Source organism: Numenius arquata, chromosome 7 (assembly GCF_964106895.1).
Source record: "Numenius arquata chromosome 7, bNumArq3.hap1.1, whole genome shotgun sequence".
Lineage (NCBI taxonomy): Eukaryota > Metazoa > Chordata > Aves > Charadriiformes > Scolopacidae > Numenius > Numenius arquata.
Genome location: NC_133582.1, coordinates 33,880,527 through 33,907,688, shown reverse-complemented (window position 1 = coordinate 33,907,688; position 27,162 = coordinate 33,880,527). Strand labels below are relative to the sequence as shown.

Here is a 27,162-nt window from a genome sequence, read left to right as displayed (position 1 = left end):
GCTTTTCCTGGCTCCTTCCCACAGCACAGAGAGATCCTCCAAAGGCATCAGTCTCAAAAAACAACCTGCACTTCAGAAAATGCAGAGGCTTACACCAGCACCTCTGCCTCGGTTTAACCACCAGATGCTTTCTGGGACTCAGCCCCTGCTCAGGAGCCCTCTCCCCAGAAGACATGGGAAACAACCGGCCTCGCACTGGCTGGAGCCGACTGCGGCAGGCAAACCCACCAAGAGCAACACGTGCCTCATGGAGATTCCCCTAAGGAAGCTCTTTTTGAGCTGCTTTTCACAAGCACCTGCAATTGCTTCCAGCTGTCTGGAAAGACGGCTGGGTTTGGTGGCTACCAAGCTGCTAGCTCTGTCACTTCACCTCTTCTGCAAACCGGTTTCAAGCCATGAAGAATATCTGCCCAAATACCTCCCTGGTCCATCACTGCTGACTGTCCTTCCTTGTTGCATTTCCCTGCCCCTTCATGTGCCTCTCTACAAGCTCTGGCTGCCCATTGCTTTTGGTCTGGCCCGACCAAGGTCAGCGGGCACCCCCTGTACATGAAAACGCTTTCCACTTGCACCCCTTCCAGGTAGCCGTCAAGCAACCCAGGCCTTGAGCCAGCTATGGGGCATCATTTGTCACAGCAAAAATGCACTTTCCTTCTGTGTATTTTCTTTCCCTGGTCCAGGTCAGTATTTCATTGTCCCATCCCTGGAGGTGTTCAAGGATGGGGCTTTGAGCAACCTGGTCTGGTGGAGGTGTCCCTGCCCATGGCAGAGGGGTTGAAACTCAATGATCTTTAAGGTCCCTTCCAACTCTAACCATTCTATGATTCACTCCTCACCAATCTGTTGTTAATGCCATGCAGGGGTCATTTTCCCGGCATGAGCTTGCCAGCAGTCCTGGCCCTGTCTCTGCTCACTGGCCACATGGTGTGGGTCGGACCCTGGCTACCCCGGTGCTGTGCTGAATGCTCAGCCCCACACAGCACATCGCTGCTCACAGCTACGCCCCTTGCAGCACCTGGGTCTCCAGCAGAGACAGGGAGCTGGGTATGTGAGTCCTGGTGCCCTTCCTGCCTGATGTCCTGAGGGTTCTCAGACCCCGGGTGCCAGTCCAAAAGGCTCTCAGGGGGTTATGCATCCACAGCCACGCACCCTGGACATTCAGGCTGGCTTGTGGCCAGAAGCTCTCCTGTGGGTCACAGGGAAAGAGGTCAGCAGACATTGGGCTGTCCTGGCCCCCTCCCCTGGCTCCTCGGCTCTTTCTCCTGGCACTGGCCCAGCACATCTTCATCTTGTTGGTCCTGGCAGGGCCATGGGGATCCAAGCAGGGGTCTCGGTTTCTCCCTTCCCTGCTCCAGGTGTCAGCACCTCACTTGTCTCTCCAAAGCCACTTGGCATCCAGCCTCCAGGGAGTACCCATCGTGTGAGGCTGAGCGAGCCCCTTGGGGCTAGTGACCTCCTGCCTGACTCCAGCAGCTCTGACCAGGCACCTGGCAAAACCTGCTGGCCAGCTTGTTCTCTGGGTGGGCTGTGTGGTGAATACAGAGGTCCCCCAGCCTGGCACAGTGCACAATGCCAGAGTTGTGGCACAGTCAAAAACTCCTCCAGCTTGTGCTTGAACCACCCCCTGGCATGAAGGGGAGGTTATATTTTCCCAATAAAATCAGTGAGAGCCTTCCTTTCCCTCTCAAGGAACAAGGATGGTTTTCTAAGCCATGGATGTGAGGGATTCCAAGACCATTGCAAGTTGTGTTAAAGACATCCCTTGCACTCAAGTTGGTGATTTGTCATTGCCTTTTGTGCATTTTTTTTCCCTCCAACAATGTGGACCACCAGCTCTCCCTGCACAGCTGTTGACAGAAGCTCCTTACCAATGGGAGGACATAACATCAGCCCATCTCCATCAGATGGCATGAGCGAGCTCGGCTCTCCTTCCAGGAATGACACCTCAGGATGATAGCAAAAAGGGACCAAGTACACAGCCAAGCATACCCAGTGAAACCTGGGCCTCTGCAGTGGGAGAGGTGACAAGGTCCCACCTCACCAGGCACTGGGTTTAATGGGATGATGGCTCTGTGCCTGGGCAAAGCTGCATCTCCAGGTAGCCACAGTACTGGCATAAGTGTTTGAATAAGATCGTGCAGTTTTTATCTGCCCCACTGCTGGCCAGGGTGAACATTCCTCCTTTCACATCTTCCTCCATGATGCGGATGTTTCATTGAATAATTAAATGTATAAAACCTCCCATGGGGAGAATGAAATGGTCTTGCTGTACACTGTGTACCAATATGTGGGTATCAATTAACCCCATGTTCAAATGGTGGCTCTGTGCCACGACAGCAGAGTTACTGGGGGAAGCTGCTCGTTGAGCTGCTTCCTTTGCTGCTGCTCATAACAATTGCTTTCTGCCTCATTGCAAACGGGGCGATGAAAAACCAACTGGGAGATCAAGACATGCTCAAGGGGAGTCCAACTGCTCTTGGTTTGGCCTAGCTCATTTAAGCCTTGCACTCTGCTGGCATCCTTGGGGCTCTCAGCAGAGATGCAGCTGTAGTGATGGAGCCAGTGAGAGCAAGGCAGGTATCTGCATTAGAGAGAACCCCTAATGTAGATAACTGTACACAGGGGATATGGTAACCCACATGAGGGCTGGGGTGAAGCTGGAGGGGATTCAGTGGGGTCACCAAAATGATTGGACCCTGGAGGATGCTGCCTATGGCGAGAGGTGGAAGGAGCTGGCTTGGTGAATCAGGAGGAGAGAAGGTAGGAGGGAACTGAGCAACAGCCTACAGTGACTTGGAGGGCATGTACAGAGAGGAGGGAGCAAAATGCCCCTCTGCACTGACAAGTGATACAATGAGGGACAGTGGCCAAAAACTGCAGCTTGGATGGTAACATTGAGAGAAATGTCTCCTCCAGGAGGATGGTGCAGCCCTGGGACACATGCTGATGGACATCGTATTTGGAGGTTTTCAATATTTGGCTAAATAAAGCCATGACCACCTGGGTAAAAGTCCTACTCGGCACCCTGTTGGGCTGCAACTTTGCACACATTGTTTATCTTCAAAGCACCTTCGTAGATCAAGACCAACACATAAGATAGAGGCAGTGTCTTCATTGTCAAGACTTCATGTCTTGACAATAACTTGATGGAAAATTATGTGTTGCTTGGCTTTAAAGCTTCAAACTCACTATGGCAGAAACAGTAGCTAAACGGTGGAATGATGTTATTATTTTGGCAGATACAGATACGCTATTCCTGTGCATTGTCGAGGAGATAAGGAACAGTTTTTCAGACTCAGAAGCCTATGCTGGCCTGTTTTTTTGCTCATTGCACAAAGGCTAGTACTGGCAGGGTACGCTGTGCTGTGCTCACACTGTAATTTTGCAGTGGGTATTTTAACCCTCTCCCAAGCTGCATGGTAGTAGGACTGTAAAACAGACTAAAAACTGAACATGAGTGCCACTGCCGTAACACTCATCCGACCTGTCTGTCGTTTTCTTAAGCGGCAATAATGTCTCTCTTTAGAAGAGCTGGCTGCATCCTGTGAAGGTGACTTGAAAGACTGAGGTTGGATGGTGACCCAGGGGTGTTCAGGAACAGGCTCACAAACCCCAGGATGTTTTTGTTGTGGAAGAAACTTTATGGGCTGTTGGGTGCACACGGAAGGCGGGTATGGGTGAGAGGCTGCGGCTCAGCCCAGTGGACACCACAGTCTCACCTGCGCCTTCCACAGACCCGACCTCCTGCTGCTCCACTGCTCAGCCTCCCTGCCAGCATTGCCACCAGCTGCTCATTGGGTGGGAAAAGGGGTTTTAGTGTTTCTTTTCTCAGCTGGGATGTTACGTTTTGAAGTGGGAATGTGTGACTTTCACCTGCTATCCATGGTGGGCTGCAGGGAAAAACTCCAACCCAAACTCAAGTGTTCGAGGCATTTTAACTTGCTTGGCACAAAGCTTGAGGAGATAAGTCCTGGCAAAAAAAGTAGGTCCAGGGCTCAGAGACAAACTACTGATCCCCAACTGCAAGGGACAGCTCGTGTCCACCAAAATATGCCGCATTTACTAAATGTTCGTTAATTATCCTGCTAGCGCTGATGGTGGCTGTATATTCAAGACACATGGTGGCAACAGAGCTTTCACAGAACTGCAGTCTTCACATGCATCACAGAGATGGGATCCAAGTACCAGCGATTATCTTTGCTTTAATATGGGACGCAATTAAATAATTGATTCTGGCATAGATTAGTTTAGCCGTATTAGCTACAAAACCTGCAGCAAGGATTGTCTTGCATGATATGTTCATGCTGTATCTGAAATAATGGGAGGCTCTTGGCTGGAGGCTCTAAGAATAACTGTGCTACAAGAGAAGGGATTGCAATTTAAGTAGATAGCTGCTGCACAATGTCCTCTCCTCGCTTTCAGAGGCGGAGGGTAAATGGTGCGGCCATCACTTCCGATTACTTTGTGCTGGGCAGAGGTTACCCTGTACAGCAGAGCTCAAGGTAGGAAGTGCAAGTGCTCCCCCATGCATTTCAATGCACAATTAGACAGATGAGCTCAAATTGCCTTCCCCAGTGATTTAATTTAAGCTGGTTGATTTTGCCCTGATGTGTGCATACACATGGCCCAGCCTGGGCTATGAGGTTATGGCATCCAGCCAGTGAGTTACCATGTCTCCAGCTGTTAAAACCACATCTGGAGGAGACCTTCTTTATTTCGTTTTCCACAGATATGGAAATGCTAATATATCCTATACTGGGCATACTGGTAAACATGGCACTGGCGCCTGTGAGAACAGTAAAACAGGGCATTTCTGAGGAAAAGGCAATTCTCCAAGAGAGGGAAGATATGATCAGATATGACCACAGATATCACATGCTGCTGCAGCTATTGGGCTACTGAGCCATAACCTCCAGCCACAGCTGGCTGGAGCAGTAGGAGTTCCTGAAAGCAGGCGGTCAAGGGCAAATTTGGCCCATCGGAGAGGGGGACTCAGAGGCTCTCTTTGGGGCTTGGCACCCTCGCCACTGTGCTGTTTTCTCCACAGCAGTACGGGGAGCACTGCTGTTTCACACTAGCATCATTTATGCTGCTCTGAATTTAAACACTCTGTTTGCCTCCCAGATCTCTCTCACTGAAATGACTTTTCCCCTCTGCCATCTGGTAACAGCCAGGGTGCTTCTCTGCCGCGTGCTGCAGACCACTTAATGCAGGTTTCCTACATATCAGACAAGGTGATCCCACTAAAGGGTTTTATCAGCTATCTTATGCATGCAGATGCTGTAAAGAACTTGGCCACCTGATTTGCCTTCTGCTGCTCCACTGTGGTCTGTATTACCAACACAGCCAAGCCATGGCACGAGCGAGGCTGATCATAATTCACCTGGAGCTGTGGTCCGAACTCACCCGCGCTGACAGTAATAGCCTCAATAAACTGCTCCCTCCAGCTGTTTGTGCCAACCACCAGGGCCAGATTTGTCTTCTTAATGAGCTTGTCCACCGTGTTCTGTGGATGGAGATGCAGAGGAGAGAATTAGGGGCTACAGGGCTAGAGACGATGGGCTAAAGCCCACCAGCACTAGTGCTTACAGCCATGCACTTATGGAAAAAGCTTAGTAGATTTTAAGCTCAGGTCAAGAGCCCCAGCAGTGAAAGCAAATGTAAGTACTTGCAATTCCCCTTACTGCCGTTCAAAAAGACCTTTTGAAACCTGCCCATGGTGGGAGTTTGAACCATCTCAGCGGAGGTTTAACGGCAAACAGTGCTGGCGCCACAGCTCCTGTTGTTCCCAATGCCTTGGGAAGAATTTTTACTGGGCTACTTCAAAGCACTAACTGGGATCTGATCAAGGCCCGTTTGCAGAGCTGGGCTCTAGCTCTCTGCTGCTCGGGCACTGGAGGTCAGTGACAGCAGAGAAGGTGCTTTGGCAGCAGTGAGTAGGAGGTGCTCCTGGGCAGGCAGCCTGGGGTCTGCCCGCACGCTGTGATGCCTCGGACACACACTGAGGGCAGGCAGAAAAAACATGGAAGGGAGGCAGCCACCGCTGTGCCACAGTTAAGGGTAGGCTGTTATTTTGTATACTGTAGAAAAATGGAAAAGATAATGAAATAGCCAGCTTTCAGCTCTTGGTCTGGCACATGCATTCACGGCAGCTTAGCTTCAACCACTACTTGCATTTAGGGTATCAGCCCTTTGCACTGGGCATCCCAGTAAGTAGGACCTGGGAGTAGCACATCACTGTGAGAATAAGGTTACATTTCAAGGCAACCTGCAGCATTTTGGAGCCCAGTCAGCTCTTAGGCTCACCAGACTGATGTGCTTGTATAATAACAACAGTCTGTGAGTGGGACAGAAAGTCTGGGAACACGCCCCACAGACCATGGCTATGGGCTAATGGACAGAGTGAGGATGCAGAGTGTATTTTAGCCCACCGCCATCTCACTGGAGTGACCCTCACCCTTTCATCATGCCTTGGCTCAGCTACCTTTGAAAGTGTCCCTTTGGTCCTGCTCCAGATGCCAGCAGCTGCCTTGCTGTGCTGCAATGCCATTAACACGTTCTTGCCAATGCTGTGCTAACCCAAAAGGAGAAGAAGAGTGGGGACAGGGGACATGAACAGTACCTTGAACTCATAGGACTCCTCAATGATGATTTCGAGCTTTGTGTGCTCCCCCAGGACTGGGCGCCCCATTTCCGCAATTCGGCGCTCTTCCTCCTCCTTGCTGGTCAGTGGCTGCTTTTCTTCGTTCTCCTCTGCAAAGTAAAGAGCCCGTCGGTGAGCCAGGCCCGGCTGGTCACCCTGGAGCTGGCTTCCCATCAGTGGAAGAGGTCAGGAAGCCTCCGGGTGGGAGCATGAACAACAGAGCAGCTGAGAAGGAGGAGGCCATGGAGCAATAGGCAAGGTAGTTTTTCTGGGAAATGCTAGCAAGAGGTCTGCAACTCATCCAACCTTACAAGGAGTCCAGTTCACCCTCAGGGCTGGGGAACAGCCTGATACCATAGGTCTGCTGGGAGGGGACAGATCATCACTAAGGCTGCTCCAGCTCTGCGTCGGGCATGGTCAGGACATTTCCATCAGCCTGTTACAACCAGAGAGAGCTGCCAGCAGCCTCAGAGCTGAGATGGGTATGGAATCTTGGCCCTGCTCCTTCTGAGCAGGGCTTTACCTTGGGGAGGGGACTGGCAGCCAGAGAGCTGCTCCTGCTGCGATGGTGTGGCTGGAGGAAATAGTGCTGGGTCATACAGGTGTGAGGACACATCCACAGGGCAAGGCCTCAAACCCTGAGAGAGGAGGCAATGGAGAGACTACCAGAGCAATGGAGCAGGTCTGCACCTCCACTGGCAACTTTTGGGGCATGGGGGCACCAGGCAGCAAGGCTTTTGTCACTGTCCCTGCACAGATCCCCATGGAGCTCCCTTCCAGTCCACCCCAGGCATGAGCAGAAGGACATCAGGGCTAAAAAGGGCTGGATTCACTGGAGACAGGAGTAAACTGTCAGTAGGCAAACACCCCAGTCAGTCCATGTCAGACTGCCATGACCCTTGGGCATTACGCTGCGAGTACCTTGGATGGTGACCACGGTGCAAGGAAGAGGATGATCTCTAGCCTGGACCTTCCTGAAGATAGGTTTGCCTATCAAAGTGATCAGCAGGAGATCAGCAGGAGGGACTGTACTCGCCGTGCAAACTGCTGCCGTGCAGTTAGTAAATTAGATTCCTACTTCACACGGGGTTAGTGTCGCTTCCTCACCAGCTGCTTCTCGTCCGCACAGGCAGCACCATGCTGCGGGAAAGCCCTTCTCCTCCTGCTAGTCAAAGGGACTGGCCTTGCGGACAGAGCCTTGTTAGTCTGAATTATTGTTTCCAGGACTTCTGAGGGGCTGCTCCGCGATGTGTGGGACCCAGGACCTTCTCCCCCTGCAGTGCTCGGCTTAATGAAGGATGCTGGGCTGGCTAACGAGGGCTGAGCAAACCCTGCTGGTGGGTCTTGCTGGTGAGCAGGGCCGGGGCTGCATGCCCGAAGCAGCCATGGGGTCCTGCACCTCCCACAGTGCCCAGGCACCCTGGCCACTGCCTGGGGAGCGAGGACAGGGTCCCCGCACCGTACAGAGCCCTGTGCACACCTCCTGTGCGGGCAGCTAGGAGGGGAAGGCTGGACCAAGTGGAGAAGCCCCTGCTGCTTCAAGAGATGGAGGGGGGCTGCCTGTCACTTCAGGGGTGAGGGCTCTTCCTCCCTGGAGTGGGGGTTAGGTGTGTAGGGCAGGCAGAGCACTCTGTGAGAGGACACGGTGTTAGTGTGACCGTCCGGGGCAGCGGGGCTGTGGTGTGGCACCTTCTTACCCTTCCAGAGTTTCCCTCCAGGACAGAACAAAAGCAAAGAGGAAACCAAGAGGAAAGAGCAGGGTGAGCATATGGCCATTAAGAGGAAGGAAGGGGGGGTAGTGGGGGGAGAGCAGAAATCCATACCTGTGATGGTGAAGCCACCTAGATGAAACCAAAAATGAGAAAAAGAGAGAGAGAGAAAGAGAGTGGATTAGCATCAGCACAGCAACAAGGACATCCTGCAGCCCTCAGGGATGTGGTGGTCCTTCCCTGCCCCATGGCCGGGGACTGTGGACATGGGGAGCTACTCCACGACACGCACCCAGGGATGGTGTGGGGAGACCTGAACACAGGCTTTGCAGCCCATATCTGCAAGCTGCCACCCCCTGCTGTGGAGTGGGTAAAACCAGTGCGAGCCTGCCCTGGGGATTGGGGGAACAAGGGTGGCTTTGCTTCCCTGTCCTGGGTATCGTCAGCAAGGAAGTTCAGGGGCTGGGTGGACTCTAAATCTCCCCAAGACTGGAGACAAAGTTTGCACCATCTCTTCAAAAAGGGTTGGCCAATGTTCCTGTCCAGCCACAAGCATCCCTAAGTCACCAGGCAATCCTGTTTCTGCCACACCAGTGTAAGAGGCCATGGTTTACTTACAGTGTAAGTTTTTTAATTATATTTAATTTCAGTGTAATGGTTTACTTTACAGTGTAAGAGGCAATGGTCGGCAGGTTTACTATGGCTCTAACAATGCCACTCCCAAAAAATGCTCCTCGCCACAGCGGATTACCGCTTGTTAACATTAGTGACTTTGGGGCTCTACTCCAAGGAAAGATATGGCATTAGATACCTGAGCTTACTTAAATTGTGCTGACCACCCTAAAAGAGAATGTTGTGAGCAAAGAAAAATGTCAAACAAAATCAATTGTCTTCCGAAAATACGCAGACAAACTGGAAAAATAAAATGAATGCGCGCTTACCAAGCTCATTCAACAACAGGGCTGTGAAGGAGACAGACAGAGACAAACACAGAAGAAGAAAAGTAAATGAATAATGAAATCAAAAGGGATATCCACAGAAAGACTCCAGATCCCAGGGCAGAGATTTCAGATCTGTAAAGCTGCAGGATACCATTAGTGTTGAGAGAAAGGCACGAAAAATAAAGGAACAGAAACATTTCATGGGATTGTGGATTTAAAATGAAAACTATTGCAAACATGGGGTGGATATGGGATTAAAAAGCACACTCCAAAAATTCATTTTTCCCCTTTGGATTGTATGTGCAAGATCTTCCACTGGCCTTAGAGGCAAGTCTGCCCCAGGGGAGGACACAAGATGTCCCATGTGCAGCGGCTACTGGCTTTGACCTCCTCCAGCTGCCTGATGGGGAGCAATGGCTCCAGCGGGCAGCTGTGCTTCTAGCATATACAATGAGAAAAGAAAAATCTGTGGCAAGGCTTGGCTCAGGGATCTTGTCGCTCAACATTTTAGGTCTCCAAAACAAAAGAAAAGGCCTCTCCCTTAATGCACCGGTGGGTCTCTGGCCCCTGAGGTGCAGACCCCACCATGGCTACATGGCCCAAGGGTGACATTTCAGAGATGCTCTCGTCTCCAGGATGCCAAACAGGCAGCTCACTCTGCCTCGCTGTCTCTCGTACAAAACCAAGCACAAAAACCGAATTAAAAAAAAAAAAAATCATTGCATGGCCAAAGCAGCAAATAGCATCTTTTCAAATCTTGGCTTGCCTTCCAGCTAGTGTGTTTGCAAAGCTGAGTTTCTCTTAGGTTTCCTCAGTTATCTTTGTGACCAGGAAGATGAGGACCTTTCTTTCCTTTTCCTTTTATTTTTCAATTAAAAATGTCAGCTAGGATCTCGTGAGTTGGTATGGCGATTCTCAAACCTGGGGCCAGGACAGCACGTTTGCTCTTGCCGGACTCACAAGGCTGGTCCTGTGCTAGTCCCTGTGAAGCTGGGCAAAGCCAGAGACACAGAGCTGAGTTGTCCATGTGTCACTTTATCCTGGCAACACTGGCTATGCTCCATAGATGCCATTGGCACCATTTAATGATACAAATCCCACCTGCAGAGCCTAGCCCATGCCAGTGTGTCTGATTTTTTAGCCCTGCTTCTGCTAGCTAGTCACATAAACCAGCAGGAAATCTGATGGAGTGGATGATGCAGCTGACCTAGACAGCACCTGTGCTGGAGGGGAACGTGGCATCGCTGCCGGATGTGTTTAGCCTGAGACATAGCAGCATGTCCCCACTCAGTGTGGGGACTGCTGGGGGCCTTCTCTGTCCTCAACCCATAATATATGAGAACCCCATGCCTGCTGAAGGGAGAGCTTATGTCCCAGAAATTAGAAAGTAGCTCCAAGGCAGACAGACCAAATGTTGCTGCCAATTTTTTACAAAGGCTTTAATTAGGGTCTGTTGTAGGGCAACTAATTATCTTAAGTAACTCTAAAACTGCTTCTTGCTCAGCTGCCAATAGCATGCAGAATTAGTTGCTGCCATGAATTTTCACTTAATTTCCCAGCAGAAAAAAGTGCACAGAAAAATAAGTGAACTCTATCTTTTGGGAAGGTTTGCAGTTGGTTTAGAAATGTGATGAAAGAGGAAATTGTTTTTATTATTCCTATGAGAAGCTATTATCCAGTGTAGAGCCATGAAACTTTATTTGAGTATAACCTGATTTCTCCTAGACTGATTGCATCTTACGGTATTACCTGCTTGTGCGGTGATTTTCAGCTATTTTCAGATCCTAGTGCCAGTATAAAAAGGCCAAAATTACTGCTCTGGCCATGCATTTTATTTCAAGTGATGGCTATTTTATCTTCCAGTAAAAATGATGCAGCATCACCTTTTTACTTCTCGAGGCTGAATTTTCTACTGAATTAAATGAAGCTGTAGCTGTGACGTGGCAGGGCAGGGCTCTCAAAATGTCTCTGGGGGCTGGTGATGCTCATCAACCCCTGCCCGGGTGCTCCGGGGCCCTCATGAGCGAGAATGAGTCCTCCCAAAATGAAAGAGGAAAGAAAACAGAGCAAAAAGGTGCAGTGGCCAAGCTTCGAAGGAAGGAGGGCAAAAACGGCCGGGAGCCAAAGTGTGAGGAGAAAGGAGTGTGAGAGTAGGGAGACACAGAGAAAGCGGACGGCAGCGTCTCAAGAGCTGGTCTGGTTTTACTCTCACACCTTTCACTCCTCGTCGTAGCCACACCGGGTCCCCAAGCACAAGGAAGAAACTGCACTCTTTCTCATACTCCTCACGGTCAAGTACTCTAAGGGTAATGAATTTCCTGTGGGAACACAAGACAAAGGCAAACACATGATTGGCATCACACACGCATGCATTTCATGTCCACCCAGGTGCCGTGGTGCCAGAGAGATGGTCGGGTGGGGGGAGGCAGCTGCACATCCCCCCTGGAGCCTCTGGGGAAGGGCAGGAGCTTCCGTGCCACCCGGCTGGGGTTGGACCTGGGTGGGCTGGGGAAAGGCTGAGTTCAGGGAGAGTTGGAAGTGTCCTTGCTCCTGCCCTTCTCCATAGGTGTTGGGGATGTGAGCTCAGTGTTGCAGGTGCCAGGCATGAGTGAGCCAGACAGGGACACACAGGCTGAGCTCAGCCCCGGAGCACGTCCCCCACCTTTCTTCTCACTCATCTCCACCAGCCGGGGCTCCCCGATCTCTAGGTAGAAGGTCTTGTTTTTCTCATACTCCTCATCATCTATCACCTTGATTGATATCGTTTTGCTGGAACAGAGAAGAAGAAATAGAGATTCAAGAGTAAGGGGGGAAAAGGGAGGAGGGGAGACAGGGAGAGGAGGAGGAAGGTGGAAAGGGCAGGAGAAGGGGGCTGCCAGCAGAAGACAGTGGCTTTGGTAGCACAGGCTGGAGGGGCAGCACAGCCGAAAAGCAAAGGGCAGGAGCTGATGGGCTGAGCTTGCCTGGGATGAGCAAGGACCCCAGGAGCTGGCAGGGTGCCTTCGTCCCCGCCACGGCCAGAGGCCATGGCTGGACATGATGCAGCCCGGACCAGCCTCCCCCACAGGTGTCTCAGTCCAGGGGCAGCAAGACAATTCCCTTTCCAAAATCCAGGGTGCAGAACAGCCCCTTGACAGCGTGCACACACCACATAGGCTCCTGAGGGTATGAGCACTGGGAACCAGCACAGACCAAGTCCCTGAAAGCATGATGCACTGCTTAAACCAGCCCCTGCACAGGGAAGAGGCTCTGTCTTGCCAGGCACAGCAGATCCATGCACAACACCAAGATCAGCTGCTCCACTTGGGCTCTGGAGGCTCCAATTTGCAAGCTTGAAAAGGATGCTGGAGTTAGGACTTTTTCTGTGGAGGGACCATAAGGGAAAGAGAATTTGGTTAGGGAAGGGTGAAGGAGAGCTTCACTGGTGGTGAGATCTAACTTTCTTATTTTCCTTTGCAAGCAGCACATCCTCACCCAAGCCCTGAAGGTTTGGTTCTGTCCTGTTTTCGAGAGTCATGCAGCAAGTCTCTTCTCACATGGCCTGGGGTTGCTGAATGTGCCCCTGCCACATCAGCAGGGCAGGTCTGAAGGCAGAACCCCTGCTCAGAGCACAGCCGCAAATCACTCGCCACGAAGGGCAAAAGCCTTGCAGGAGGCTCTGGCCACCAGCAAAGAGATCTGCTCCTTGGGGCACCCAACAGCATGAAAACTGAGTGAAAGAATTGCTTTACCAAGGGAAAAAATTAGCACAGAAGAAGTGTTCCAGGTCTTTTCAGGGACTCACATATGTAGCCTAAAGACACCCAGCCAAAAGCTACTTCGCAGAAGGTGACCAAACCTTGTGCATGGAGGGGGACTATGTGGCCTTCCCTACAGCGCAAAGCCCTTGCAAAGCCAAGATGTGGGGCAGAAAACCTGCAGCCCTTGCTCCTGACCAGAGTGCCCTGCTCACTGTCACACATACATGGCATCACTGCCGGGATGGGACCTCCTCCTGGCTCTGACCTTCTCCCAGACAAGAAGTAAGAAGGCAATAACAACAAGAAATAAAAAGGCAATGCAGCGGTTGTCTGCAGCCCTCTGCTAGATGCCGACCTCCTGGATGGGTTTGCTTTTTCCCCACACTTGACGGCGCTGCCCTCCTCTGAACGCTCTTGCTCAAACAAGCTTCCCCGTCGCTCCCCCCCATCCAAGCCTGTCTGTCCCATCCTTTGAAGGAAGGTCTCTTGTCCCATCCCCAGCTCCTCTGCACTTTCCATGGGCAGCCAGCAGAAGCGGGAGCAGCCCCGAGGCTGCTCTACTATATGATCAAGGAGGATCTGCTGTTCCTGGCAGGTCCTAGCACTGAAAACCCATAAACATGGAAGAAAGCCATGCTCTAGAGGAGTGAAATTCAGGCCACGCTTCTGCAATTTCTGGCTTTCTCCTCACCTTGCATGGCTGTACTGCCACCAAGAGACCCTCTCTAAAGCTGAGAAGTATTTGGCACTTTATTCTCATTCAGAGCAAACACTGCCAAGCACTTGGAGGAACAGCCATGATGATTTCTTGTGCTGTTTTCTATGAGTCAGAAGTGTATTAAGTTTGCCCTTCATGCTTATAATGAAACCATTTACTCAAGAGCAAGCGATGGCTGTGAAAAGTGTAACAATGCAGCACGGCTCAGTGTAATTGTATTTTATAATGAATATCTGTAATCATTTGTTCTGTTTATAGTTATTGCTGCAATAGGTTTGTACATAGGAAAAATGGTTATCAAGCAGGCAGTTGATCTTGGTTTGCACTGATGAGTTAGGGGAAATTATCGTGTATTAAAAAAACTAATAAAGGATGCAAAAAATGCTCTCAGCCAAGCTATCAAAGAGAACCTGACAGAATTAACAGAATGGCACAATTTCAAAAACATTACTAACAAAATCAATAATTTTCCTGACAACTCCCATTAAAAGGTACTCTGCACCCTGCCCCCATGTATGAAAAAACCCACCCCTTTCTCAGGAAAGTTAATTAAAAAAGCTGCTTTCATCAATTCTGAGGTCAGCAGAGGTATCGAGACACAAACTTCCTATGGGAGTGCTCTGGCTTCCCGTGTGTGGCATTCCTCAAAGCTCCACAAAATTATTCTCTCACAAAAAAACCCCACCTGGGTGCCAATTAAAAAAGCTGTTCCTGATGCTTAGATTTCCTTGAATAATGCGCCCTTGGGGCTTCAAGTGCCACTGCCAGCAGGTGATGCTCTTATGGAGTTTTCTAAGGGATCTGTCTGGGGTGCGAGCAAGTGCTCTGTGTTGGGTAGACATGTGCACTGCTGCTGTTTCTGCCGTACGAGGTTGTTGGGAAAAAGGGTGGGAAGAACAAACGGCAAGGCTGCTTTCTGGATGAATCTCCAGTCAGCAAGAACTGCTGAGGCAAATTTGTCCCTGGGATGAGACTGCAATCCTGTAGAAAAGGATTTCCTCCTAATCATGTTGTTTGAGATCACATCTGTTCAAGAAACAGCAAGTATGTGAAAATAATGCAGGCTATTCTTAGAGCATGCCTGATCTCCATTGCATTGCCTTTTGCCTGCTGCAAAGCACCTCCCAGGGCCCCGCACGCGTGTGGCCATGCAGCAGGGTTTGATCAGTGGAGAAGGAGGGGGATCAGGCAACGGCACAATTTATCCTGCGTTAGAATAAGGACTGCTTTCTACAGTAATCTGGGACGCACACTGATGGTACTCTGCTCTTGCTGGACCCTCTGACATGGTCTCTGCTTCTTGGTCCTCTCCCAGGCTGAGATTTGCGGGATGGTACGAGCTATGACAACGTGAAGAACATCATGCTAGCCTGGGGCTGCCTGTGCATTCCCAGTGGCCTTACCTAGTCCTGTGCTCCTGCTGCATTCAGTGCCCAGTTCGGCAAGCCTGCTGCCTGCAGTCCCCTTTCTCAGAGGCGCATGTTGGTGTGCGAGGCTGATTTTCTCGCACTACAATCCACGGTGCGAATGAGGCAGGCCAGGAGTGCCTGGCAGGGCCAGCGCAGCTTGCCAAGGCTGACGGAGCGATGTGGGCTGAGGGCGGCAGCTGAGATGCCTGCCCCTTGGTTTCCCTCACTGGGCACAGTGGGATGAAGTATGCCGAGACCCCAAGTCCCCACAGTGCAAGTACATATGTGCTGAAATTTGCATTTAAAATATCCCTCCTGTGGCACAGGGGCTCGTTCAGCACAAGATGTGATAGTGCTTGTGTAAATAGAAAACAAAAGGGATACTGTATAGTACCCTGAAACCCCCACTGCTGGGTCACTGCAGGGCCAGAAAATCAGGAGTCCCAAATCCATGAGAGAGGGGAAAACCAGAAGATTAAAACAAAAGATTAAAGCAGCCTCTAAAACATTACACGTTTTCTTCACCTTGTGTGAATCTAGGGTCAATCTAGATGGTGTTTCCAAGCTGTCCCTCAAATCCTCACAGAGGTCTAGAATGAGCTTTGATTTGGGGACGAAAGTGGTGTTTCTGCCATAATCTAATGCCTCCAGGAGCAGGAGCTGGGTATTTAAGCCAAACACTCAAGATCAGATGAGCATGCAACACCAGAGCCCTTGAAAAAGCTGGATTTTTTTTTCCTGCCTCGTCCCTTGCTCACACTGCAGGTGGGAAAGAGCAATTTCTGGAGCGTCTCTCCAATCGATTTGGGTGCATGGGGCTCGACATCCCTCTGCCAAGCCAGGCTGTGTGTTGGCCTAAACCATCAGGCTTGGCTGACCTCCTGCCTTCCTCCCTGCCCGCTCCAGGGAGCCCCAGTGACACCACGGGGCAAGTTTGCAGCAAACCAGTGCTGCTGCTGGGGTTTTCCTTCCATTGGTGTTGAGACCATTCTGCCTGAGCTAAAGAGCCCTGCTCTGGCATGAAGGCTGAGGGCATCCATGGCGCATCCAACTGTTGGCATTTCTGAATGAGAAATTGCTCTTCCCTGAGTCTGTAGCCAAGGCAATTGCTTAGGGAATGAGTTTCATCTCATTTCCATGTACCGGAAATCAAAGAATGAAACAAGTCTTGCAGAATTGCAGCTCCAGCTCTTCTTCTCTTGCTGACACCCAGCAGCAGCAAGAGAAGGATGGTATCTCCATGAACACAGCATACAAATCTCTGGCCTCGCTCCAAGCACAGTGCTCTCCATCAGGATTTAGTTTTCATTTCAAACCATGCTATTTCATTCAAAGGTTAAAAACAGAGCATTCCCACGCAACCCTTAGTTACAATAGCCCACAGAAAAGTCCTCTTGCCTGGTGATGCTCTCAGGATGGCTCACCAAGGGAAGAACTGCTATATCCGATCAGGCCCAATGGCCACCCAGCACTGCCTCTTCTTCTGACAACTGCCAAGAGCACCTTGGAGCAGGAGGATATAAAAGCAGGATGGGTATGACGGTATTTCCAGCTGATGCTCTCCCAGCCCCCACATAGCTGTGTCTCAGGGATTTCCTAGCCAGACCAGGTTTCTATGTATTTAGCTATGCTCTGCAGATTTCTCCTATTTTCCTTTAAGCCTGGGTAAGCTTTCGGCATTTGCGGTCTCCCATGTGCCATGCAGAGCAATGTGATCGCCAGTGCCAGCTCAGTGTCATGGACAGCAAATAGCTGCTCTGGGGAGGTGATGGGTACTTGGCACAAGCACGCCAGCCCACCTGTGTCTGCTGGGCACATCTCTGGAAAGGGCAAGAGAGAGCACCCACATGCCTGCCCGCAAGTGACCCCAGCAGGGACATGGCACTAGAAGGATAGGGCTGTATGTCCCCTGTCAATAGGCAAACAAACTAGCTTTGTATAGTGGCAAAGGCAGGGCATGAAGAGAACTAATGCCAGCTGGGGAAGGCACCCTGTGAGCAATCTCATGCATGTGCAGGGAGAGGTAATGAGCTAGTACGGGGTGACACGAGCAGAACAGAGACCAACAGGGGAATATTTCTCTCCAAGTATTTTTTTGGCCAAGGCCACATGAGAAGATGGGCGCAGCACTGGGCAGAGGTGTAGAGAGCTAGGACTCCCAACTCTGCTATCTCCACTAGCCTTTTGAATCTTGTGGGATTAGATGGCACCAGGAATGACTGGTGACAACCTACATGGACCTTTGCATTCATTTTGAACCTGAATATCTGCACAGTCATTGTGTACCAGTGGAAACCCTTGATATACTTGCAAAAATGCTGCCATCCCCAATCTACACTGTATGCTTAGTTACGTGACATGGCAGAAACCCCTCTCATGATCTGGACAAGAGACCAGCACTGCAAGGACCAGGGGAGCTTACTGTTTCCAGGCCATCAGCAATCAGATCAAGAGAGATCCAAGCAGGACATGCTAGGGGACAAGGGACATCCTCCAGGGCACCTGTTCTTGAGAGGGCCAGATCTCTAGGAGCAGAGATGTGTCAAGTCCAGTGCTCACTTCCTGCAGCTGCTCAGATTCAGCATGGCAAAAAGTGGTTTTCATTGCTGCACAACACATCTCTTAGTGCTCTTCCAGAACTGTAGTCATGCCTTTTTAAAAAGCTTTATTTGCTTTTTTCCCCCCCCCAAGTGGGGGGCCAGCTACCTCCATCCTTGGAGATTTTCAAAGCTCACCTGAGCTACTTTAGGTTTGATGTGGGCCCTCTGAGAAAAGGTCGGACCAGAGACCTTCTAATCCGGAGACCTTCTGATCCAGAGACCTTGCCCACTTCAACCCCGCTGTGCATGTAGATCAGAGATCTTGCAGCTACGAAAGCATCATTGTTCCCAGATCTCCCATGAGCTGGAGCTGGAATAGCTAAGAAGTACTGTATGCAGCCAGTAATGGTGTCTGCAGTGGAACAGGAAAATTACCATCTCCAAACACACAACCAAACAACCAACTGCTATAGCAGTCAGTAACTAGTTTGCCCATGAGAACATGGTATGCTGTTGCTGCCTGGACAGAGAGACACTTATTCCTGAATCGACAGAGGGAACAATGCACTTATGCACCTTGTCACCCACCCAGCTTCCACTGATCACCCAGGAGAACTACATGAATAGCTTGGAGGACTTTCAACTGCAGATTCCTCGTTACAACATCCAGGGTAGGCAGTTGGGAGTGAAGTCCTGTTGCCCAAGCCTGGTGCTGCCAGCCCTGACTCCACAACAGCCAAGCACTTCCCACCCAGAGGGCCAGTGGGAGAATAGCCTCAAGGCAGGCACGTTCTGGAGGTGACATTTCAAAGCCACATCTGCTGGTGCTACCCATTCCAGTGGGCGTTCTCAGACTCCACGGAAAGCTGCCATATTGATTGCTCATACATCTGCTTGCCAGCCGGTCACTTAATTAGCTGAAGTTAAAGCTTGCTATGAGAGATGGGCACGTGGCTGGGGAGACTCCCTGCCTCATGCAGCTGGTGTGAGAGCTGGGCTAGTGCCTGCGCAGAGCGGCAGGCGGGCTGCTGCAGGGGACCAGCTGCCGTGGGGGAGAAAGCTCCCAAATCATCATCAGGGCTGGGCGCCACAAAAGCCACTGGCCAGGGTCATGCAAGCTGGCCGTGGCTACAGCCAGGAGCCTGGACCAGACCCCAAGGCAGGGCTGGAGCCAACCACCAGGAGCAAGGCAGCTCTTTCTCTCCTCATCCCCACCTTCACTAGGGTTTACTCTCCATCCCCCTGGCTGTCTTCAGGTGCTGGGTGAGCGTGTCCAGAGGCTGCAGGGGCTCGAGACCCAGCTGCTGCTGTCTGTCTCTGCAGCACACAATCTTTCTGAGCAGGGCACCAGGGAGTGCTTTTATGCGCTTAGCAGCTTCATTGCTTAAATTTCTGACAGCTACTCCAGGAGGGAAGCTGTCTTGTTGCTGGGAAGGAAAAGGAGCAGATGAGGCTTTTCTTCCACCAGTTGACAACAAAACTGCACCTGAGGGTGAGGAGGCGACAGCCTTGCAGGCAGAGAGACACACAGGTCTGTGGTGGAGGTGTTGGTTCCACCTGCTGGGGATGTGTGCCTGGTGGGGGACATGCAAGAGGACAACGTGACGCCTGCTCAGCCAACACAGGGATACACCTTCCCGAGGGACAAAAGATGCGCAGAAACGGGCCAGATTATGTGAATGACCTTGTGTCACACATGATTTTAGCTGTTACCCAGTGGTCTCCGACAGATGAGAGGGTTCATTAGCGTTTCTGTCCCTGCTGATGGGATCCCATCTTTGTAAGATATCCCATGAGTCACCCATCCAGGGCCCTTTGCAGAACTAAGCCTTGCTGACATGAAATGTTTGTGCTTAATGCAAAATTTGCCTGAAGCATGACATGGAGGGCAAAGGAAAACCTGCCTGAAGCTAAGCCTGACACATGCTTTGGGAAGTGTGGATGTGAGCTGAGCTGATGTGGCAGCTTGGTTTGTTGGTCCAGCAGCCCAGATCTGCATGGGGCTGTACAGCCCAATGCCTACCAAAACTGTGATCAAGCACACTAGCCTGGGCACTGCAAAAAAATGGAGGGAGAACCAGTCCCTTTATCCTCCCCCCACCTCTCGAGCAAAAATTCATCTGACTGCTCTTATTTTCTTGGTTGCCCTCTACCTCTTTGTCCAAGGCTTGCTGAATGAGTCTTTGTTAGAGCACAGGGCTGTGTTGTCATTTCCATGGCTGCAAAAACCAACTGCTCCCCTGGCCTCAGGATGCATCGTGTTTAAATGACAACATACGGCTCAAATACATAACACTAGCCTGCTCCAGGGCATCACTACCAGGAAAATCCTGGAGAAGGATCCAGCCCACTCTTCCTTGGCCTTGTGGAGATACAAGACGTGGGAGGTGGTTTGCAGTGACAGGAGGACTGAGAGCTGTTGCTGCTTGAATAGCTGGGAGATGACAGGCGCAGCTGATGCTCAGTGCCTCAGAAAACACTTTTCAGGAGGGACGATTGCCAGGTAAGATGGTTATATGCGCTAGACTGAATGCCGCTTGACTCTCTTCCTAGGAAGACCATATTGGGCAGGATTTGTCAGACCAGAAATGCTTTTCTGGGGAACCCTCAATGTTTGCTCTGATCTGACTGTGAATTTTGCACTCTGGCTAACGCACTTCTTCATTCATCTGCCAATGTCATATTTTGCAAGAGGCCAGCTAGGCAAAGATGCAAGGCAGTCTCTTGGTCTGCCCCAAAACAGAGCCTGAGCCCTTGGTCATGCTGAAATGTTTTGCTGTCGCAGGACAGCTGAAGGTGCAGGATGAGGTAATACAAGGACAAAACCAGTGCTTTGCTGTTCTTTGCCAATCCCATTGCCATGCATGTCTAGGGATAGTGATCCACAGTCCTCGAAGCTCCCAGAGTGCCTGCTGGAGGCAGGATCACTGGGGAATGAATGAGCAGAGACTCCATCTAGATCAGTATCTGGGTCTTCAAGGACAGCATGCACAAACAGGGCAATACAAGTGACAACAACCAGGAGGGAAAACACATTTGATGTGAATTTGATCAAAAACATCCCCAGCAGCAATTGCTTAAGGTGCTTGGGAAAGCTGACAGAGCAGAAATAACTTCTCCCCTGGCTTTGCACAACCCTGCCCATGCAAGCTAAAAACTGCCATTAGTCCCTAAAAATTCAGCCCGCCCTGCAAGCGAAGGATCGACTGTCCAGGGTTCAGCCCAGCATCCTTGCTTGCTAGAAAAACCTGCAAATCCCATTTCTAACCCTGCAGGGTTCAGATCCAAAATCTGGCATTTCCCCCCATTCTGCCTTTCTGGGATTTTCTCCTCATGCTGGGCTGGTCAGTCGGGCCTGTGGGGAATGCAGTCAGGTAACGAAGGGGACAGAAACTTGGCTCCAGCATTTCATCATGCTCCAGCGGCAATATCTGCCCCGGTTCACAGGGAGGTGGGTGGTGGGGGTGGCATGTTGCAGGGAAGAGACATGCTCAGCTGAGAAGGGGCCAAAGCTGGATTTGAAATCCCCGCTGGAAAACTTGAAGTGGAAAACAAGGATGGTGAGGAATAAAATTGTGAAGGGCTTTGGGTGAGAGAGGACCTCTGGGTCAAACCCCCATCCATCTCCCTGATTGTCCTTATACATGTTTTCCCCAAGGAAAGCAACTGGAAACACACCAGTGCTTCTTGCTTGTCTACACAGCCAAATATGCATGGGGCTTTTCTTTACAGCTAGGTAGCCCCTTATGACAATAATTGCTCTAACCTTTCAAATAAATATGAGTTGCTCTTCCCCGTGTGCACCTGGCATTGTTGCCATGTCAATGCTCCTCAAACAGGAGACATCACTCCCATTGAAACGGCTTTGGCACTCCCCAAAATGTATTTCAATGAGCAACTGCCAGCAGAGGGGACATTTCTGCAGCCCTGTAAATCATTTAGCAAACTTTGCTGAGTTAAAGCTGACTAAACAAAACAGTGGGAACCATGCCAAATAACAGGTCCATGTCTAATAGCGTGGCTTCAGCATCAGGAATCGGGATTCAAGGGAGCCCAAAATAGGTCTGCCGTGCCTCAGCTGCTCCAGCACCACCACTGCTGGACTGATCATAGCAGTGCTTCCCTCCCAGGGACAGCACGTGTCAAATCCCACTTGCCTGGATTTCAGGACAAGGGTGAATTTCCCTTGTTGTTTGAGAAGACACTGGACAAGGGGGTCTCAGTTGTGCCCTGCCACTCTGCCAGGGCTGCTGACAGGTTCATCTCATGCTGGAAAAGCAGCTGTACCTGGGGAAAGGAGGAGAGGACGAGGGGATGCTGAGTGGCAGTAGAGGGCATGCCACAGAAATTCAAAGGGCAAACATAACATCGAATGTGCAGGCTTCCTTTCAGGAGCAGTATCCAGCTTCATTTTAACTCCATGCTCAGTCAGGGATGCATCTGACTCCTATTATTTGCTGGCTGGCCCCAAAGATCAGACCCCTCTTTTCAAGACACTCCCCCAAAACTCTTGGAGTGGTGACCCAAATGCAGGATCGAGGCCTCCTGATGGTATTGCAGAAAAAAAGCACTTGACTATCACTACGTTTATTGTCCCTTGCCCAGCGATGCAATTGACTGACTTCTGGACTCAGAAAATAGCTGTGACTGAAGGACCTTGTGCTGTGCTGCTCATACTGGCCCTGCTGCTCTCAACAGCTTCTCTGCCAGTTTAGCAGGACACATGTGCCTGCACACACAGAGGCACACAAGTTGCCATCGAACTGCTGAACAAAATGACATCTGCCTTAGCGCATGGTGTGTGCGTGTGTGCAGATGTGAGCTATATCTGCAAGTGCAGCACACAGCAAACCTCCTACCTGCTCTCCCTGCTGGGGCCCTGCTGATGCTAATGGGCTCCTAAGCTACAGAAAAGTCTTTTGATCTTTTATGAGCTTGTTGCTAAGTGTCACGCTGAACTTTTATTAGAAGAAGTTGTAAGTAATCTCCTGTCAAGAGAGGTTCAAGTGCAATGCTCATGTTTTAGCAATTTAAATGGTTGGCTGTGGGTTCACTCCTGGCCCAGACTCCCTTGGCAAGTCACCCGAGGTGGTACAGTATCAGGGTTACCTGGCTGTATGAAAGACATGAAGCCTATGGGTACCAGCACATGAAATGCTGTCATCATATAGGCTTGCAGCATCAGGGATGCTCATTCCTGAAGACCATAACCCAACCTGTGATCTACACTCCAGTGCCGTGTGATGCTGTTGCTGTGCCACAAGGCAAGGGAGGTGACACAGAGCTACCCAGGGATAAAGCCAGCAAACTCAGACCAGCCCCCTAAAGTACTCCCCAGCCATCCCTGGAGAGGGGATGCTACAGCAGTTCTGCCTTAAACAGTGACAAGCTTTGAAGCATTTAGTCAACAAATGACCCCAAAATTTCAACTAAAGTTCTGCTTGGTGTTTTCTCGTTGCCATTTCCATCCTTTGGGAATGGCTCTGGCAAAGAAAGAGCATGCTCTGGGGTTGAGCATCAACAGTGGGGTTCCTCTCTGACCCAAGCCCAGCAGGCAATTACAGGGAAGGGACAAACTTGGCCCCAGGGCTTGGCTCCAAACACGACAGAGCAATGGGGAAAGCTGGTTTGCCTCTGAAATTTGTGTCTCTGGACAGCACTTGTTTTCAGAAAGACAGAGTAAGCGCAGCAGCTGATTTTACCTCCCCTGGCTGGAAATGCAGCCAAGCCTTCAGACAGTTTGGGAGCTGTTCTCATTTTATTTTTTTTCTTTCCCCCTTCCTTTCCATCAAGTTGCCTTGTCAGAGGGCAGAGAAAAAAGCGTGCCAGCTGAGCGCTGAGATGGAATTTTTTCCCTGCCTTTTCAAACACCTCCAGGTCTTTAGGAGCTGCTACTGATCAATGCCCATCTGCTCGCAGAGACCTTTCTGACACTGCCCCAAGAAGACCAGATGACCCTCGCCCTTGGGCTGCTGTGTGCTGGCAGAGGTGGGTGCTAGGAGATGTGTGGGGCTGTGGTGCCTGGGCAGAGGGTGCTGTTGCAGCAAGGAGCCCTTCCCCGTCCCTGCAGAAGGGTTTTGCCACTCCAGCAGCTGCAGCATCCTGGCAAGGGCCACTCCGGTGGGGTTTCCCTGCTGCTGGACACACTCATGGTTGGGGGGACATGAGTGATTGCAAGAGCCACCTTGCACACTGTGTGACTGACACATGTGGCCCATCTCTTTGCTGCCAAATGAATTAAACTGTGAAATACGTCCCTCTCAACTGAAACTCTGGGTGTAAAAGCCCTTTGAAAGAGACACCAGGTCTCCCCAGTGATACTGTGGTGGGAGCAGAAAAACAAATGCATATTTGCTAAGAATCCCTTGCAGTACCGAGATAGGCAGGAAACCAACCCTACCAGGAGGATGAAAGAATTCTGCTTCTGTCTCCAGTTACCAAGGAGATTGTTTAAACAAAGCTAAAATAAGAGGAACCGAGTGGCCAAGAGAAATGTGACCGTGGACATACACATGCTGGATTTGCTTTTGTGACAAAGGTGAGAAGCCAAAGACCACCAGACTGTTTGCAAAGACAAAGCTCTCTCAAGCCCCACAGGTTGCACACCCCACCTCAGAGGCCGCGCAGGGGCTGCCCCAGGTCCAGCTTTGCTGTCATGATGGAAACTGCTGATGTTACATGGAAGTGGTGATTCCCACACAAACACCAGAGCCTAGGAGCTGGTTTCTAATCCTCTGTAATTCTTAATTCAGAAAACAAGAGGGAAAAGTTCCCAGATGTCACTTCTCCAGCTGATCTTAATATCTTACACATGCTCATCCGGATCCCTGATTCTCTCAGGGCTTTGAGTTAAAGGCAGAACATCTCAAAGTGCCTGTTGTTAAACTTGCCCATAACTTTCCGCTGTTTTAGAGTCTGTTTCAGTTGCTTGATACTTTGCCAGACTTTAGCCATTCAGACTGAAACTTTCCATGTGGAGTGGCCACTGCTGAGAGGGTTATGAAAAGCCCCACAGTCTTCACTGTGGAAGACTCAGCTTCGGGGAAGAAAAATATGCTGCTTTGCCCATGCAAACGTTTTTTTTTTCCCAAATACCATATTGAGTAATTCTCTCTTCCTTATGCTTTGCTGCAGAGGATGAAACTTAGCGAAAGAATCTCTCCAGTGCTTAGGATGCGCCAATCCCATAAAAATTTGCTTAAATTAGACCAAGTTCTACGACTCTAAAAACTTGCAAAATGCGTAGGCTTCTTCAAACTGGCAGCTCAAGGTCTTGGAAGATTTCATCTCCTCTGGAAATGCTCCATCCTCTCCCAGTGCCAAACCTGACTTTGCAAGGCTGTGCCTCAGCAGGGCTTTCCCTGTGTCTGGGAAACGACAGAGCTGGCTGGCCTGGGTGCCCGTGCTAGGGGCAGCCACAGGGCCTGGGGAAATCCCACCTCCCTGCCCCTCTTCCTCCCGACTGTTGGCCTCTGAGCTAGGAATGTCTCAGAGCACATGGACTTCTGCTTGCTGTGAGGATGGCAGGCTCTCCCCAGTCATTTTGGTAGCCCACCTCATCAGCTCGTGCTCAGTAAGCCATGAGTTCACTGGGGCATCTCGATCCGCACCCTCGTGCTCAGCCTGGGACCTGTGGGGGATGAATCTCCTTTTTCGGCTCTCCTGATCCTGAGCTCGACTTAGCGAGCCAGGGCTGCTGGGGAAAGCCAGAGGCACATGGCTGAGTTTAACTCTGGCCCAAAGCCCTCAGCTTGGTAGGGCCATGCTCCAACCTGCTCATCCTGGTGGCTGGCTGCAGAGGGTGATGTTACAGAAAAAAACTGCTGCTCCTGGGAAGGGCAATTTAAAACTAGAAGACTTAGAAGGATTTAAAGCACAAAGAGGTAGAAAGACACCTCGGTATTGTGCCTGGGAGTTTCTCTCTAGCCCGGGCCTGGTGGAAACCACGGGGATGGTTTAGGAGCTGTTGGGTGGAAGGAGAGCGGGAAGGAGGCCAAGGGAACAAGGGCTGCCCAGAGAGTCCTCCCAGCACAAAGCCTGGGAGGGGAAGAAAGAGAGAGGGAAACAAGGCTAGCACTAATTGCCTTTGGCTCCAGAAAGCCATGCTGGTGATGATAATTGGAGTGTTAAGAAAAAAGAGGTGCTTTTAAGGAGTGTTCCGAGGATACTGTCTGTCAGGATTCAAGGGAAGTGTAGCAAAGCATAGTAAGAGGAAAACAAATTGACGGAAACAACCAGCCAGGAAACAAAGGCTGCTTTTTGTATTCTGCCCCTTTTTCTCTCAGAAACTTGTTAGCCTTTCCTTCAAGCATGGATAGGTGCTCTTGTGGGGATATTAGTGCTTTCGAAGAAGAGAATGAATCTCAGCGGGAGACTCTGTTCAAAGAGCTTGTTTCAAATGCTCTGCGATGCAGCCCCCACTGCTGTCATTCATCCCACCAATCTACACCATCTCATCATCATATTGATTTTTTGACTGAATATCAGGATGCTGAACTGACTGTGAGCATGTTTATTTATTACCACCAGATAGGGGTCCTCCAGTAGCCACACACAGTTGCTGTTCTATTTTCTCACCAGAGCATGCATTTTTAAAGCTATTCAGGTGTTTAAGGTCAATTTAAACCCTAGCCATGATAGCTGTAGCAGGGCTTAAGCATGGTCAAGGTTTCTGGCCATGCATCTGCAGTCTCCAGCCTGAGCCTGACTGGCCAAACGCTGCAAGAAGAACATTCCCAAAGACGTGGCTGGTGGTACCACCATGTGCAGCAAAACGGTCGGGGGGATCTGGACAAAATCTGGACAGAAGAGCTGTGAGGCCACACAATAAAGTTTGCCCCTAGTGCATTTTTCAGTACGTTTTGATTGCATTTCAAAATGAATTGGGAAAATGTAGGCGGCAAGCAGCGAATGAGCCTCCAGAAGCACTCGGAGGATGGCAGCACTGGGAGAGCCAGGGTGAGTCCCAGCTCGTATGCCCAGCAATGGGGCTCAAGCATTTGGCCAAGCCGAGGTGCCCCGGCACAGCTGCTGCAGCCTTGGACTCGGAGCTGACTGCGAAGGTGAGCATTTGTTTACAGTTGCTGCTTCGCCAGAGGAATCTTTGCAGAGCACATTAGTAAAAGTCTCTAATTTTATTGGCACTACTCAGAGAAGATGTCAGGGCATGGAAAAAGAAGAAAAAAAACTTAGGAATTTGGAACAGTGCTGCATGCATTTGCTGAGAGAGATTTTTAATTTGCTGCCTCCTTTTCTGAGAGCTACACACTATTTTTTTTTTTTATATAAAAAAAAGAACCCTCTAGTAACGGTCTTTATTGTTTTCCAATTCATAGCTGCCAGAGAGCCTGGAGGATTATTCTGCACAGAGCTATAAATGATGCCCCATATTAATGATTGTTTTGACTGATCTTTGGAGGAAAATTCCAGGTGACTTGTGAAGATGAGATTTCCATTTCTACA

The 27,162-nt window shown here is 50.5% G+C and overlaps 1 protein-coding gene across 19 annotated transcripts in view; it reads right to left on the bottom strand.

Annotated features, from left to right (window-relative positions):
• Positions 1-27,162, bottom strand: part of SLC8A1 (solute carrier family 8 member A1) — a 113,138-nt gene that overhangs the window by 5,713 nt on the left and 80,263 nt on the right. Inside the window, exons 2-8 of one of the 19 annotated variants that reach the window (XM_074151060.1) lie at positions 11,956-12,062; positions 9,294-9,314; positions 8,467-8,484; positions 8,341-8,355; positions 7,565-7,633; positions 6,623-6,753; positions 5,407-5,506 (exon numbers count right to left, since the gene is read on the bottom strand). In XM_074151060.1, coding sequence (XP_074007161.1) covers positions 5,407-5,506; positions 6,623-6,753; positions 7,565-7,633; positions 8,341-8,355; positions 8,467-8,484; positions 9,294-9,314; positions 11,956-12,062 — 461 coding nt within the window. Of the gene's footprint in view, positions 1-5,406; positions 5,507-6,622; positions 6,754-7,449; positions 7,467-7,564; positions 7,634-8,102; positions 8,124-8,340; positions 8,485-8,546; positions 8,570-9,285; positions 9,315-11,455; positions 11,612-11,955; positions 12,063-27,162 lie in introns of all 19 variants that reach the window. The other 18 variants (XM_074151062.1, XM_074151061.1, XM_074151059.1 and 15 more) reach the window with 18 other exon arrangements.